The sequence below is a fragment of the Papilio xuthus genome, unplaced genomic scaffold (assembly GCF_000836235.2).
Source record: "Papilio xuthus unplaced genomic scaffold, Pxut_1.1 DF828177.1, whole genome shotgun sequence".
Classification (NCBI taxonomy): domain Eukaryota; kingdom Metazoa; phylum Arthropoda; class Insecta; order Lepidoptera; family Papilionidae; genus Papilio; species Papilio xuthus.
The window spans coordinates 1,551,523-1,568,092 of record NW_013530472.1 but is presented as its reverse complement, the minus strand read 5'-3'; the positions used below and the strand labels follow the sequence as shown (position 1 = coordinate 1,568,092).

The window sequence follows — 16,570 nt, the reverse complement described above, 5'->3', positions numbered from 1 at the left end:
ACAGGAAAAAACCAAAGGAATTGGTTTTTAAAATATACCTAAAAACCAACAAATAATTAATATAATTCAATTGTAATACTGTTTTTAATGATTTTAACAATTTAGATAAAAAAAATTGGTTATCATAAAATTAGGAATTTAATTTTGATGATCTCCACGAGAAATCTATTTAATTTACATTTCAGTTATAAAGGAATTTTGTTATTTTGATACCCTTAATAAATTATATAATTCTACTTATTCAAAGAGTGTCTATTATTTACATATTTTTTGATAAAAGACTAGTCTTGTTTATCAAATGATTGCAGTTAAAAAAAAACGATATGAAAAAAAATATGTTTGCATATGTATTGCGTATGTCAAAATAAATTGTTATTCATAATATCGAGAGTATTTTACATATAAATTATATCAACAATAATAATAATTATATAACATAAATATAAATTACAAATTTTTATTTCAAAACCTATCTTTTCATTTTTAAATTGTTTGTGTCATATGGTTGTTACTAAAAATCTTTATGAAATGTCTCGTAGTTGTTTACGCTTGCTGTTATCATGACGAACCAATATATTAATAAAAATTAATGTATCATTGCAACAATAAATCTGTAGGCGTTCAACTTTTACAATTGTATTTTTTTTGCTATAATCAACGTAGTTTAATGACAATTAATTTTAAGAAAGGTTTTACATTAATAAGTAAACTTACAGAAAATATATAATTTACAGCAAATTAGTGAACTTTGGAATATCATAAATAAATTTACAAAAGCGAATTAACTAACATTACGGGGATCCTTTCAAAATTATTTTAGCCTTTACAAATTTGTCGTCGTTCGCAATGCCCTTGTCTTAAAAGGACGGTCATGCGTAGTGGGGATAGGAGCCTAGATGTGACGTCACGTGGGGGGGTGCCATCGAGTGGGGGGAGTAGAGGTTACTCCCCCCTCCGCCCCAGTTGCTCCACGAAGCCGACGGGAATATTGACGCTGCAACAAGACAAGTTTGCTAACCTAAGTTAAACATTATGTTATGACATTTGTACATAATACTTATATACATAACATTTAAAGTACACATTAAAAAAAAAGTTATTATCATCAGCAGGAACGTACAAAAAAGTTACGAAAATAATGGAATTCGCTCTTTTGCACATAAAACATAGAAGCGAGCAAATATAAAATGATATTGGCAAACATAATGATTTCTAAATGTTATTTGTCAATTTTTTTGTATAATTTTAAGTGTCAGTTGTAAAATGTATGTAAATAAAGAGTAGGGTTGAGGAGTGCACATCATATTTCTACAAAATATTTTAATTATGTTGTTTCAACACAAGAATTTTGTAATACACAAAAGACGATTTTTAAAGTCTTTGAATTGTAACAGTATCGAAGCAATGTTGGAAATTAATATTAGTTATATTTAGTTTAATTTAATTTTCCAATATATTGGGAAAAGCTAATTAATACAAGGCGATTGCTTTAGATCTTACAATTCGTCTTTGAAATCTGTGAAGTGGGAACTTGGAATCGGTTTATTCCATTAGGTAAAGTGCGATCTCGTCCCGTGGCTGTGACAAGGCGCGTCGAGTACTTTACCAATATTTACTGTTTAGGGAAGTCGAGATGCAGATTGAATCCTGCATCTGAAGGGTGCATATTAACACTTGTAATGGAAACATATTCTCAACAGTTCAACAAACATTTCAATCTGTAATAACGAATACCAAAACGACACACAAGGATTCAGCTATTTGATAATATTTAAAGGGGGACGTTACTTAAGTATTTGTATACTCATTTTTACTAAAATATATCTTCCTAAAACTTTGCTTAAAGTTAAAAGTCTACCTAAATATATCTTGGGATAGAAAACATTAAAATTATTAATAATTAGAAATCATTACATACCAACATTTCATTTGTAACCCTCGCAGTTGCATTATGTCTTTATTTTGTACCTGTGGATGTTGGCATAGCAGCGTGTGGTGCCATAAACGATGACAGCTTCGCGGAGTGATGGTAAGAGCTCATGAAGAGGTCGCTCTGGTATTTGTACGCGGGATCGCTGGCAGTCGGCTGAGTCGCAGCCGCCAGTCCTTGGAAATCAAACTTGTACGCGTAGCGTTTGCCATGGACTTTGGTCATTATATTCTTGTCATAGTAGTATCTGCGTGGAAATCAAATATTAGTAAATTAATTACAACGAATATGAGCAAACAGTACACTTAAGTATTACTCTTAAGTAACATATTGCCCATAAATAAACGCTACAATTTTAACTTTATATGAAGAACCAATCTTTGTATATTCTTCTGAAGAAACGCGTAAGAGGAGTAAGTCTACGTCGCAGTTATATTAGGAAGTGATAATCTCCCGATCAAGGCTATACCTGTAAATACCTGTATTGTACATAAGCGCAAATAAACAATAGAATCATTCGCAATGCACATCGCTCAGCAAATCGGGTACCCGCTTCGCAATGCCGATCGCTTGTTAATATTTTACCTCAGAGCACGACTGAGTTTGTCGTAGTTCATGTTAGGCTTGGACTTCCTCTCGCCCCACCGCCTCGCCACCTCGTCGGGATCGGTCAGCTTGAATTCGCCGTTTGTCCCTTCCCAAGTGATACAGCCCGCGTTGCTCGAATCACTCAATAGTTCAAGCAGAAACTGCCATAGCTGAATTTGCCCTGAACCTAGGAACAAAATAATATCGTAATGTTTCGTATAACGCAATACGTAATCTGTGTTTACCTAACGATTTAAATTATAATCACTTTCTTGAGGATTTATCACTTAATTGGAAAGTCATAACTTTCAAGAAAGTCTAGAAGTTTCTTTCTTACTATTGTGTGAACTAGACCGAACAAAATGTTACATTATAATAGTATAAAAAAAACAATTATTTGTGATTAGACTGTTACTGTTACTCATAAGATCTAGTTATAGTACTCAAAAGATCCTTCACAATTTAAAGTACATTAAAAAGCAAATAGACATATTTCCATCTTTTCATCTTTAGTAATATTGTTATTCTAATTCACAATGGTGTTGTACTGCATTCTATGTTTTATCAAAGACAATAAACGGAATGATATTTTAATAAACAGGTGGGTTCAGTGTGATAAAAAAACTTTAGAATGTGCCGTGTTGTTATTTTTATTGCGTGATTTGATTCCTTGGTCGATTGGCTGGTAGCTTTTACGAGGTAAATTGTATCAAGCGAGAGGTGTTTTAGCAAAGGCGCGACACGACGCTCCTGCTGCGATTACTGCTCCATTATTTCAACGCTCGCCATTTTGTCGGTCTCCATGCTAATTTCGTTCACTCGCGACTGAATAGGGAAAATGGTTGGGAAGGACACTCGAAATATTACAAAAGGATAAATTGCACTTTGAAATAGGGGTGTCTGTGCACGGGGAATGTAACGCGCTTTTATTTTCTGTAAAGTGTAACTACTGCGTGTTGAGAAACAAATAATATTTATGTTAACCATGATTTCTTACAATAAAACAATATTGAAGAATTCGTTAAATTGTAAGCACAATGTTCGGAAGTTGAATAACATCTGTTCAAGAAAAACAATCCACAATTATTTGTTCAAGTACTTATTTATAATTTCTTTCACAGTGTATTCTGTCGAAAAGTTACAGTTGATACGCTTGCAATAACAAAATCATAGAAAAATAAAAGACATATTTATAAAAAAAAAGTTATAAAAATGTATGAATGAACGAAAATAACGTATCGATTTCAAAGAAACGTTGTTTTTCAAGTGACATCGAGTTGTAAGTTAGATATTTTGGGTGTTTTTCTATGGGAGGAAAATCCCTTGCCGCATATAAATGTAGCCCAGTCGTGTAGGCGTGTAGTAAGTCAGTAATGGTCGGGGTCGAACCGCGTTACGATATTGGGCGGGTATGTTTCGTATGCGCACGACTGACTTGCGACGTCAAGCGTAACACTGTACCGATAGAAAATTCAGTCATGAATGATTAAAATATTGTAATGTAATGTTTTTTTTATCGTTATTAAAGGTATTGTTTAAATCAAATAAGGGAACTGAGGAGTAGCGGTTTTACTAATGTTAAGTTAACCTACACCAATGGGCATTCGCAACAACAGAGCAACTGTTGAACTGGAGCGTTGTTTAATTTTAATCTTACTTACATTAAAAATTCAGACGTTTAGATGAAAGGGTATTAGAGATGCTTTTCAACCTTCAATACTGCGCAGACGCAGTTGCGGGCATAAGCTAGTTAATAAATAAAAATGTTCTTTTCCTTGTTATAATATTTATGTTGTAATATCGATTTAAATTTAACAAAAAAAACAATAGTTAATATGTTACTTTTTTTGTCAACGCTCCTCTTATCCGCGCGTCTAGGCCCGTTCACACGAGCGTAACATCACGAGATTTATATCCGATCGATTATACCCTAGTCACAACTTAATATCCCCATGTCGTTTCTCTTAAAATACTATCCGCATAGAATACGTCAATATACAATCTACGTCTACACCAAAGTTGACATGTTATTAAAAATATTATACGACTTTTTTGACTAAGAAGTGAAAAAGGCGCAATACAACTTTAGATTTTACCACAAAGTAAATAATTCAAATTAACGAATACGATCATTAACTTAGTAGTTATAAATTAAGGTTTACTATTTAGAACCAATCTTTTCTCCTCTCCAAGTTTGCCAAAAATGTGTTAGTTAATTACCAAAACATAACTAATTTACTTAAAATATTAAAAGGGCATATCGACTACAGGTGAGTTGAGTCAAACCAGTATCGTGGGAATTGTGGTCCGTGTTTGGGGTCCAGGGTGGACACGTGGCGTTAATTGTTTTGGCACGGACTAAAAACGCTCGCGCCGGTGTGGCGTGACCTTAATAACCTCGAAATTATATGCTTTGATTTTGAAGTTTGACTTTAATTAGTCAGACATGTAGGTGTAAAGAATTATACATTAAAAATTGTAATATGAATACGTTGTATTTATTATAATAGAGGTAGTTTATTACAAAACTTTGTTTCTTGCATCTATATATACATCAATGTTATACATAGGTCAGATTTGTGTTTTTGAATGTAACGAATAAACTACAAAACTTCTAGACTATTTAAAAAATTCTTTTGCCATTAGAAAACTACAATATCATTGAATAACATAAGCTGTATTTGTTATTATTTTTTTTATTCCTCGCGGACGTATTACCAGGCTAGCTAATTGAATATATAAAGAAAAATGAACATGAATAGACTAGCCTTGTAAGGTTATAGTTTTTATAAGCGCAAAAGAATAAAGCAGAAAATTTATCGAACTACTGCTAAACTTTACTAAAAGTCGTTTGAGTAACCACATAAGCCTTTAGTACCCGAGAACAACTCTAGGCGTTTTTCAATCTAGTTTGTAATCCCTTTATACCTTGGGTGTAGGTACTGCTTGTACTACCACGGGTCAGATGTCGTGTTAGAAGGGGCGTTGGCGTGCCGACGGCACCGTTACCTCATTAACATGTGGAGTTCAGGGGCTGATCAGATAGATAGCGCGTGCGCTCCTGACCCCAGCGTTCCCATATGAAAACTACTTCTTATCTACGTCATCTATCGCGTGTAACTAAACTGTTTATATAAGTAGATCTAGTCTTACATCTACTACGCTTAGAATTAAATATTAATAGTAGTTATAAGGGGAGTTCTCACAGTTCCGCGACGTGTGTGCGATTGTCTGAGGGTATAATATGGTTCATTCTAGCTAGACTAGTGCACTAAAGAAGCCCTGATATCTGGTTTGCAGTCGTGTCGATCACCGGAAGCTGTCATATCGAACAGGGATACTAAACCTTGTATTCGGAGAGGATTGTTGATTCCGTGCGGCTTAAGGAGGAAGTAACAAAAATGTAGACAATAATTTTCCGATTGAGCTCAGTGTTTTTTTTTAAACGATAAAATACGGTTGAAATCTAAGGCTTCCGGAAAAAGTAAGAAAAAAGCAGACAATGAATTCTGTGTGGGCTGGGCTCAGTATATTTTTTAAACGCTAAAATACTGCTGAATTCTCTGAATATATCTGGCAACCCTAGGATACAAAAAGGCATGATAAGTAGTCCGTTTATTCTCATCTTCTTTTCCTAGACAAAGAATTGTAAAAGCCTAACAATTGTCACAAAACGTTGAAAGAAAAATAGGTCTGTACTTTTTACGACATAATGGACGAAATACATACAGTTAAAAAAGGTAAAGAAGAACCATGAATCTACTGTTACTTATTTATTAATTTAATTTATGGATGCTTATCTGTGATAGTCATTACTTAGCAATCAAGTCAATGGTCGATTGACCTCTTGCATTAGCTGCATGGGGTCTCTACCCTATACACTTGCCCCATGCTAGTTAGAATCTGATTGCTGTACTGAGCAATCGCCACTTGCCACTTGCTAGGACCCCTTGTAATCAATCGACATTCCTATCGCGTACGATCTTATAATACGTTGACTTAATTTGTTCGATCGCTCTCCTTTACTTTTCAAGTCAAATTCTTATGAAACTATATAAGTAATTAAAAAAAGTATGAGGTTGATTGTAACCTTGTTACATTTTGTTAAAAAACACGAATCGAATGACACGACACACTTAAATTGTCCAGTGTTCTTTATCCTTCCTTATGGTGATTTCCCTACCCTGTCAAATGTTGTTATTAGTTGCTCAATTACCTGAATTAGCTAGACGACTGCTAGTTGGACCAAACATCTGATATGGATCTGTAAAAAAGAAATAAAGTATCAATAATATTATAGGTATATAAAGTATACACATTAAAAATATAATAACTGTAGCTGTCGCCCTTCGTCCGTGCGGAATTAAAAAAAAAAACTTAATTAGTAGCCTATGTGTTCTTCCAGACAATGTCATCCAATTTGATCGAGATCCGTTCAGCCGTTCTTGAGATACATTCATCCATTCGTCCATCTAAACATTCTAATCTATATATAAAAGAAAGTCGTGTTAGTTACACTATTTATAATTCAAGAACGGCTTTACCGACATGGCTGAAAATTGGCGAGGAGGTAGCTTAAAGCCAGGAGACGGACATAGGATACTATTTATTCAATTTTGTTTTCTCGAGCTGCTTTTATTTAACTTACTAATATTATAAATGCGAATGTTTAGATGGATGTGATGTGGATAGATGGATGGGTGGGCTACACTAATTAAGTTCTTTATATATCCACGCGGACGGAGTCGCGGGCGACAGCTAGTTTATATAATAATAGTAAGAGTAAGATGATGTGGTGCCTCTTCGGAAAACTTAGGAATGACGTAAAATATTTAAGTTACTTAAATACGAAAAATGTAGTCTTTAAAAACTTTAGATAGAGCTACCACGGTAACGTAACCAACAACAAAATAGCCTAAAAAGCGTGATTACATGCACACCGGTAGATTGCATTCGAAATAGATTTAATGAGCGTCGACCTGCAACCGTGGCATTAGCATAGATAGAAGTGCCCTAACCAAACCTCGTCATGTAGTACTGCGATCACGATAACATTTCCACGTTGTAATATATGGGTTTCCACTAGCAAAACACTTGTGTTAAAACATGTTGCCATCCAAATCATCCAATCGAATCAACATCTTCTTTAAAAAAGGTTGATATTATATTAGGACAGTAAATAATTTTACTGTTGATTATTCGACTGTTTTGCACTTTCATGATATTCTTTCTCTACTTTTTAAAAAATTATTAAGGGCCTAGTGTGAAAAATGGCTGCGATTTTCAAGATGGCGGCCAATCCACACAGTTGACTTATAATCGTTATGCCTGTACTAACCGAATAGACGTCTTGCGTGGACGACATAACGTTCTTGTACAACGCAAACGCGATACTCGCGACGCAAGTATTGTATATTTGTGTACGAAACGCTTTACAGTTATGTAAGAAAATATATAATCATTAATTTAGCTTTATAATTTCTAAATATCCACACAGTTTGCCATTTTCTTTCCCGCCAAATATCTGATGCTAACAAGGTCCAAATCAAACCTGGCATATTTCTGTTTTACAACATTTGTTAAGATATCTATAATAAAATTTTAATACTTATTAAAGATTATTATGGCCTTATTAGACATTTACTACTTTTGCATTTTCGTCACGGTATCGCTTTTAGACTGAAACAATAGTGGGACCCCTAACTAAAGTTCTCGTGCATTGTTAATATTAAATAATAAAATAGTAATTGTTAACGATACTCGAGTTAGGCGACGGGTTATAAAGCACAACCCTTGTGACGAATCGCCCTTCTCTCATGTACTTTCGTTATAAAGAACTAGCTGTCGCCCGCGACTTCGTCCGCGTGGATATACAAAAACTTAATTAGTGTAACCCATCCATCTATCCACTCACATCCATCTAAACATTCGCATTTATAATATAATATTAGTAATTTAAATAAAAAGTAGCTCTTCGAGGCATAAATTCGGAACAAAAAAGAATAAATAGTATCCTATGTCCGTATCCTGGCTCTAAGCTACCTCTTCACCAATTTTCAGCCATGTCAGTAAAGCCGTTCTTGAGTTTTAAATATGTAGTGTAACTAACAAGACTTTCTTTTATATATATAGATTAAACTGTCGTTATAAAGAATTTTAATATCATTCTCTTCTATTTTGATCTATTTATTTATCTTTTTATGTGCTTTATACAAGTACACACTACAGATTATATTATATTAGATTTAGTAATATTACAAATGTGAATGTTTGAAAGTATGTATGTATCCATCCGGATTAATGGATTTATTTAGTTTTGTTAGAAGGTATCTCCAAAACAGCTGCATGAAACGCACTGAAATTTGTCATAGAAGTAAAACTAAGCCTAGAAATATTTAATATTGATCGTTTAGACTTTTGAATTAATTTGATTTTGCTATTGTAACTATGAAATTCATGCCAAATTCCGTTAGATAAAATAAATAATGTTAGCTCGTCACAAATAAAGAAAAATAACTGAAGAAAGCCCGTCAAAGCATCATTTAAAAAGACGAATGGATGCTCATAGTGCGAGTCATTGGTGCAGTGACTAAGCTACGTAACAAAAGACACATTTCCAGTTAAAAAAAGCTTGAAAATAACTGTTAAATCGAGGGTGGTTAAATGGCCTCGAGTCGAAGGGGCGAGGCGCGATCTAATCGAGATGATTATGATAAATCACCGCTTGTGTGTAGGGCGCGACTGCCGGCGGGAAGCGATAAGCGGAAGCGATACGCGGAATGGTGTATGCAATTTATCTTAGCAATCTTGTTTATGGTAATTAGTTATTAAAATAGAATTGTAACAAACTTTGCATTTATTTTTAGACATGACTAAGACGACAATACAAAGTACACACAATTTAATTCAATATTTTTAAACGTATTTTACCACATTACTAAGTAGAAAAGTTTTTCAAAAGTTAATTATAAACGCGAAATGTATTTCAGTTGTGATATTAAAATGAAAACATATCGTAAGAATAGTTGTATTTCAATTTATAAAATAATCCAATAAATATCGAATAAAAAAAATAAATATAACTGTACCCTAAGTATAGGTACGTTCTGCGAGCGATTATTGCGTGAGCTACCGAGCAGAATGATTATATTTATAAGGGAGACAATACAAAGAACAGCTAATTCACAAAAGAACAATTACTAATTAAAAATCGATTTTAAATACATGTAGGTAATTTATCGATTTCTCACAATTTTCATGAATTAACTAACTTTTGTACAAAAAATCATCGATTCAGTTGCTGAGTAACCCGGATCAAGCGAATTTGTGAAAGGAATTCTCTTTAGGGTGAAAAAATTGAGTCCCGATTAAATTTTCTATTTTTTTTTATAACAGAAGGGGGCAAACGAGCAGCGGGAACACCGAAGTGTTCAACGACGCCCATGGACATCAGCGGAACCACAGATGCTTTGCCGGCCTTTGAGGTGGTGATAGGCTCGCTTCTTGAAGGACCCTAAGTCGTATTGGTTTGGAAATACCGCCGAGGACAGACCGTTCCACAACGCGGCTGTGCGAGGCAAGAAGTTGCGCGAGAATCGCACCGTTGTGGAATGTCAGCCATCCAGGTGGTGTGGATGGAACCTGGCGGTCTGTCGTGTCATCCGATGACGGAACTCGGCGGCAGGAATCGAATTTTCTATGCGTGCGTGTTCTTTGGTTTACTCGTATGCTTATTTATACTTTCACATCGAGGATTTTACTATCATCATCATCATCATCAACCTGCCCTTATCCCTATCGAGGGTCGGTACAGTATGTACTATTCCTCCATACAGGATTTTACTATTTACAATCTAATAAAAATGTATTATAATTTTTTAAGAAGGGTCACAAGGTTAAAGTTGAACTTATACGCGTGATGGTTTTATGTATTTTTAGACAAGTCACAATACCTCAACAATTCAAGTGAACTGTTCAAATGATATTATGATATGTAATAAGTTTAGTCCTTGGTGGATTTACTCAAGATGAACGTAACAGATTCCGTAATCAGTTGTTAGACTTGCTTTTGCTTTTTTCAATTGATTTCTTATTTGAGTCGATTGAATTCGGTACCGATGTTCAAATATCACCTGTGATCGTCACAAACGAAGTTATATATCGTGTAGTCGGCAAATAGAATTGTCGAAAGTCATTACGTTTCCCATTTGCGATCGGAATTGGTGGGCCGGTCGCGTCGCGACTTCTGTTCCCCGTCATACGATTGACGATTTGATTGTTTTCTGCCATTCTTGGGGAGATCATTCGATTTTGATCTTATAAATGGTTTTATGATTTTTAGGGGTTTCATAATTACACGTCTTCTTGGTCGTGTTTATTTTTTTTTACCAAAATAATTTCGATTTATCTTACTTACTCCGCTGGCGCATCGACCCAAAGTGGGTCTTGGCCTCCGACACAAGAGATCGCCAAAGTCGCCTTCTCCTGCCAGTCCATCGCTTGTAGCTCCCGCAGATCCAGCTCTACGGCGTCTCGCCCGACTTAGCTCTTGTTTTATAGTAATAAATGTAAGTTAGGCGCTTGGTAGGACCAACATAGTATTGAGGTATGTACTAGTAATAAACTATAAGCGACAAAAACCCTTGGGTTATATTACGTTTTTATATAAAAATCACGAAGTTATACTTATCTGTTGTGTAATTTCTTACAAAAATATTGTCGTAAACGAATAAATTTTTCATAAGAATCTTTGAAAGTATTCTCGATCAAAAAAACCGAATACCAGTTTATTTTGATGTGGCGATATTTCGATTTTACGTCGTCGCCAGCGAGTCAACTTCCCCGCGGGTGCGTGGGTCAACACATTCTCACAGCAAACATGACGCCCTCGTATAAAATTTATTGTGTCGGCTTATTGGCGGAATTGTAGCCTTGCAGATGAAATCGTGTTGAGAGCTTTCATCAATAAACGTGTTTGGAGTTTGGAAGATTTAGTCAAAGTTTAGTAGAAATAGACGTTTTGTGATGAGTCTCAAGAGGACTAGAAGTATAGGACTAAAAGTAAGATGTTAAGGATTAACCATTAGAGCAGACGAACAATTTAAATTATATATTGGTATAGTGATCCGAAAATTATTTTAATTTACTTTGTATATGGTACGGATTGCAAAAGTATTTTTTAGCATCCTAAACGATAGTCGTTTTTATTGTAAATTTCAAAGCACATGGATAGTAAAAAATATAATTAATAATCAAAAATGAATCGAAATCGATTATCGAGTTCGGACGATATTGTTTTGTCTGGACGCGTATAAACAATACGATCATGGATTATTTTACGAGCATTTTAATTGAGTTTTCGGAAGCACACAAGTGGTTTACGTAGCACAATGTTTGGTGTTAAATGAAATCAGCGCGGGGATAATTCCCTTTATATTCCGAAACCCTTCGGGCGATTGGTGCACGCCAAATGAACCTCGTAATGTCCACCTTTCTGCTGTAATTACGTGCCCATTACCAGCACTAATCTTTCAATGGTTATACTACAAATAACCGAAGAGCTATAATGCTCTTTGTTGTATTGTGATAAAGTACAATATTCGATGAGCAGGAATGGAAAGTTCCAATAAATGTTATTTTTTTTTTCAGTAAGCGAAACAGTTCTTATTGCGTACTATGTGAATCCAAAATCGTCGATCATGCGTGCAGTCGAGCGTAAATGGCAATTGTAACATTGGGTTATAAGGTTTATTTTTGTATGCACATAGTAACGCAGGGTAGAGTGTAGCTTGAGGCTTGAAAGAGTTAATGCGTGACGCACAAAAGGCCAAATCACGGCAGGACCCTTCTACGTGCGGCCGCGGCGTCAAAGAACGAATTTGTATTCCAATTATGTGTCCGATGTACAGACACCCGGCGATCGATATCCTATCGCTTAAGCTAATAAGCTGTTATTGTTTAAAAAGTACACGCGTATCTAGTCCAGCTTTAACTCTACTTTGAATCATTTTTATGACTTTTGACATCCAAATTTAGTGTTTAGATTTAAGACTGTTCGACAACAGTTGTCTCTTGACTGAAATGCTTGGTTTTTCAAGTCCTTTGAAAAGAAGCCTTGTTTGTTCTATATCTAATTGAGTTTTTTTGGTACTCGCAAAAGTATATTTGATTTAAGAACTGCCTTTTCCGATAACGAAAAAATCGTGGGCCAGCTTTTTGGTACGAAATTCGATAATACTTATGTAACTCATACAAAATAATATCTCTACATCTATATGTTATAAAATGTAATACACGTGCCTGGTAATAAGAAAATAGAGGCGGCCCGTCTTCGAGTGCGGTGGCTATTGAGACGAGCGGACGTGCATATCCGATACCGGGATAACACATCCCGCAATTACCCCGCAAAAGACACTCCGCGACAATTTTATTTGATCTTGATAAAAGATTTGACGCAAATGTTTATTACAGTATTCTTATTTTATAGCTCTTCTGTTGGTAAAAGAATAGACATAATATGTCAACCTAAATGAAAATGCCAATTGGAGCCTTAATCTGTAAAAAACATTTGGATTTCGTACAACGGATTGATCTAAATAGACAACACAAATTCTTTGGAAGGATTAAACTTGAATCTGTCATATTTACGTCGTTAGTAGAACGAGTTATTATTCGATATTATAATAGTGCTCTTAAAATTGTATAAACAAAAGCGATATCTAAGGACATGCTGTGAATATCTACAGATAATAGTATTGTGGATGTAAAGGCAATAAAATAATAATAAAGGGATAATTAATAGTCGTTGGTGCATTATCAACGGCTGGGGGAACGGCTGAGATTGGTGCGCGCGTCTAACGGAACCCCACAACTATTATTTAAGGATGTAAGAAATGTAAACTGGTTAAATATGTAAACATCTTTATTTTGATTAACTGTAGGATATGCGAGGAATATAATCCTTTGACATGAAAAAAAACCTTGACGTTTTTACAAAATAATTTTAGAGTTCGATTATTTGTGATACCCAAAGTAGGTTAGCGGTGCTTTAGTTTTTTAGTGCAGATTTAAGAAGAGAAATCAACTTTAGTGGTAAAAAAAGAGTTAGTCAAGGATATTTTACCCTTTGCTCGTCTAAATCTCAATTTAAAACCAATTCTAGCAATATTTAGTGAGGTTTTTGTATTATAAATGAATTATTACATTTTCAGGCAAATGTGTTGAGTGGCAACCCTATGTGCTTGTATTCCCCTGTCGCGGATTCAATAATGCTTGCCCCAAAGATATATTTCGACATTGCTCTTCGTTAGGAGAAGAAAATTTTGGCACGTAATTGCTTTTACACGATGAGTCCATTAAATAAGACGTAGATAGACGATCAAAAGAAAGTAATCGGAAGATTTAGAAGGAAAAAATCTTATAACTGATAGATTTCCTCAATACAATTATGTTTGTAAAGTGAACTGAAACTTTAAGGAATTTAATAAAATGCTATAGTAACTACATCTTTATAGTTCCTAAAGAATATACATATGTAGTGTAAAAAATACGAAAGGAAATATATTTGTAAAGGTTTGAATATATTGTAAGTGTAAAAAAATCACTGTATTTTCATTCACGGACCCTTGTTTACTAAGTTGTGTTTGCATTGCGTCGCGGCGTGGCGATCAAACGCGTGCGGATAACATTGTTTTATGAGGTCGCACTGCAATTATATCGGTGTCAATCTTCGTCGGCGAACGTGTCGTGGATCGAGCTCATTGCTTAAGTGCCTCCATTTGCTTGCGGTTGACGTGGGAGGGAGCGACACGCCCAACCCGCGTGCGGTTTCAAGCTATCTAACATTCTATTTTACACACGTACAATCTTACTTTTTACTTCTTACAAATATTATAAATGTTTATGCGAATGTTCGGATGGATGTTTGTTACAAGGTATCTCCAGAACGGCTGCAAGGATCCCGATTGGATAGATAGTATAGATGTGGAACACAGTCTGGAAAAACACATAGGTTCCATTGAGGTTTGTTTGATTCTCATATTTACTCGATAACACTTCGACGATTCCACATCTTATTGAAATTTTGCACAAATATGGAACGTATTTTGTAACACATGAGATACTTTTTATCCTTTTTTTTAATATTGCGCAGAAGATCGCGAGCAACTTACTAGAAGATAAGTTTTCATGTGTTTTACCTCTGAACCTCCGACGCTCCTGAATGTAAAGCTCTTTGGTGGAATATTATCTGTTATGATTTGTTGTACCGTGAGGGTGTGTCGAAATAGATTATGTTAAAGGGTTATAAACATGGCAGCAACTGTTATAGTAGCGGCAGTGGAGACGCCAGCACTTGATAAAAGCGAGGCGCCTCAGTACCCACCTTGACTTACACAGTTTACGGAATAGTCTTCAGACATGCAACTGCGTGTACAAGTGATGGAATATGCGCTACCGCTTGTTTTATTAGGGATCGTGTTTGCTACGAGTGATGCTTTTATATTTGTCGAGTTATTTATTTTTATTGCCTGTGTTGTTGAAGTTATTCATTTTTTTATTTTAATTCAGCGATTCAATGTGATAATTGTAGAAATATTCACTTTATCTTTTTACTGGATTGAGAGAAAAATTATAAATAGATTTTATGTTAGTCATTTGTCGCAAATGTCTTTGATAAAATTGTTTAATACTTATTTAAAAGGTGTCTTCTGTGACTAATCTCGTCAAAGATTGTAAAAGAAAATTTAACAATTGTCAGTATAATATAATAGTATTAACAAAACTAGAAAGTTTTGCGTTAATGCATCTTAGATATCAAAGTATAAATAATGAATAGATGATTATATAATATGACTGCTGAATGATAAGCCATAAACCGAAACCACGTCCTTGTGAATTCAAGAGAACTAAGAAATGATATATATTCTTAGGTTATGAAGATATCTTACAAATAGAATCCGCTTGTCTGCCCACCCTGTTGTAACTCGAACCCGTAGACTGAGGGCACGCGACCGCCACGAGTGCAAACACCAGAGACTTTATCTAATGAAATGGAGACCGAGATTCCCGTCACAGTAATGGAACCGTAGTCGTGAGTTTACACTACCAAAAGACTTCTACAAAAACATAATGTTATCTCAGTTTACGTCAAAGAGAATGAAAGAAAGGATATGTTTTTGTACTGGTTTTACGGCCGTTGAAATGTACGGTACGTTTTAACGATTTTATACAACCATATCGGTGAAAGACTGTTCTTGATCCTCATATTTCAGATTGATCTATAAGACATAGTTTGTACTCAAAGTATTCTATTGTCTATTTTATTGCCGACAGAAATTTCAGTAGAATTGGTGAAATTAGTCACGTCCAATGGCAAGTGGGGTGTAAGTTAACTCAATGACCGTCGGGCGCCGACTCTTAATGAAAATCTCTTCATTAGCTCTGAGGGAAAACCGACAGACAGATAAGAGCAGAACATGGCCAAGATTAGAACATATTAAAGCAACGAGCGAAAAAAAATTGAATTACTTTGAATAACTTAATTGTACGTATTCTGTGATTTGAAATTTCATGTTCAAACATTATTCTTAATGTTATTCAAAGTCAAATTATGACTGTCCGAACAATGGGGTCGGAGACAAATAAAGCTGTGCGATGACTAACTGACCGTAGTCAACAAACATATGCCCGAACTGCGCAAATAACCTTTGGATTCATACTTCGTTTAACATCGTCTTTGAAAATCCACTTTACATTTTTTTTTCCACAAGGCGTTTTGTTTACGGACTCCAACAAAAGTGAACAATTCTCACAGCGTCACATTTTGTAAGTGTAATTGTTTTATTTGTATTTTATGGGTCGTTACTTAATTCTTTAATTTTACCAATTTTTTTTTATTATAAATAAAGTTGCAATTTATCACTTACCTGGCTGGCGCAGGTGGGAGTGAGCATCCAGTGTCGATTTCGACATCGCTGACAATGAGTTGGTGCCATAGCCTGGAACAATGCGAACAGATGTTACTTATTGATTTTTATAATAAATCTAAGGAAC

At 34.9% G+C, this 16,570-nt stretch overlaps 1 protein-coding gene across 2 annotated transcripts in view; it reads right to left on the bottom strand.

The window, feature by feature from the left end:
* Window positions 1-745: 745 nt before the first annotated feature.
* Window positions 746-16,570, bottom strand: part of Ets65A (DNA-binding protein D-ETS-3) — a 47,065-nt gene continuing 31,240 nt past the window's right edge. For both annotated transcript variants that reach the window (XM_013306908.1, XM_013306909.1), the window contains 5 exons: window positions 16,444-16,515; window positions 6,735-6,782; window positions 2,516-2,705; window positions 1,969-2,177; window positions 746-994 (listed from right to left, as the gene is read on the bottom strand). In XM_013306908.1, the coding sequence (XP_013162362.1) occupies window positions 870-994; window positions 1,969-2,177; window positions 2,516-2,705; window positions 6,735-6,782; window positions 16,444-16,515 (644 nt within the window). In that variant the 3' untranslated portion in view covers window positions 746-869. The remainder of the gene's footprint in view (window positions 995-1,968; window positions 2,178-2,515; window positions 2,706-6,734; window positions 6,783-16,443; window positions 16,516-16,570) is intronic.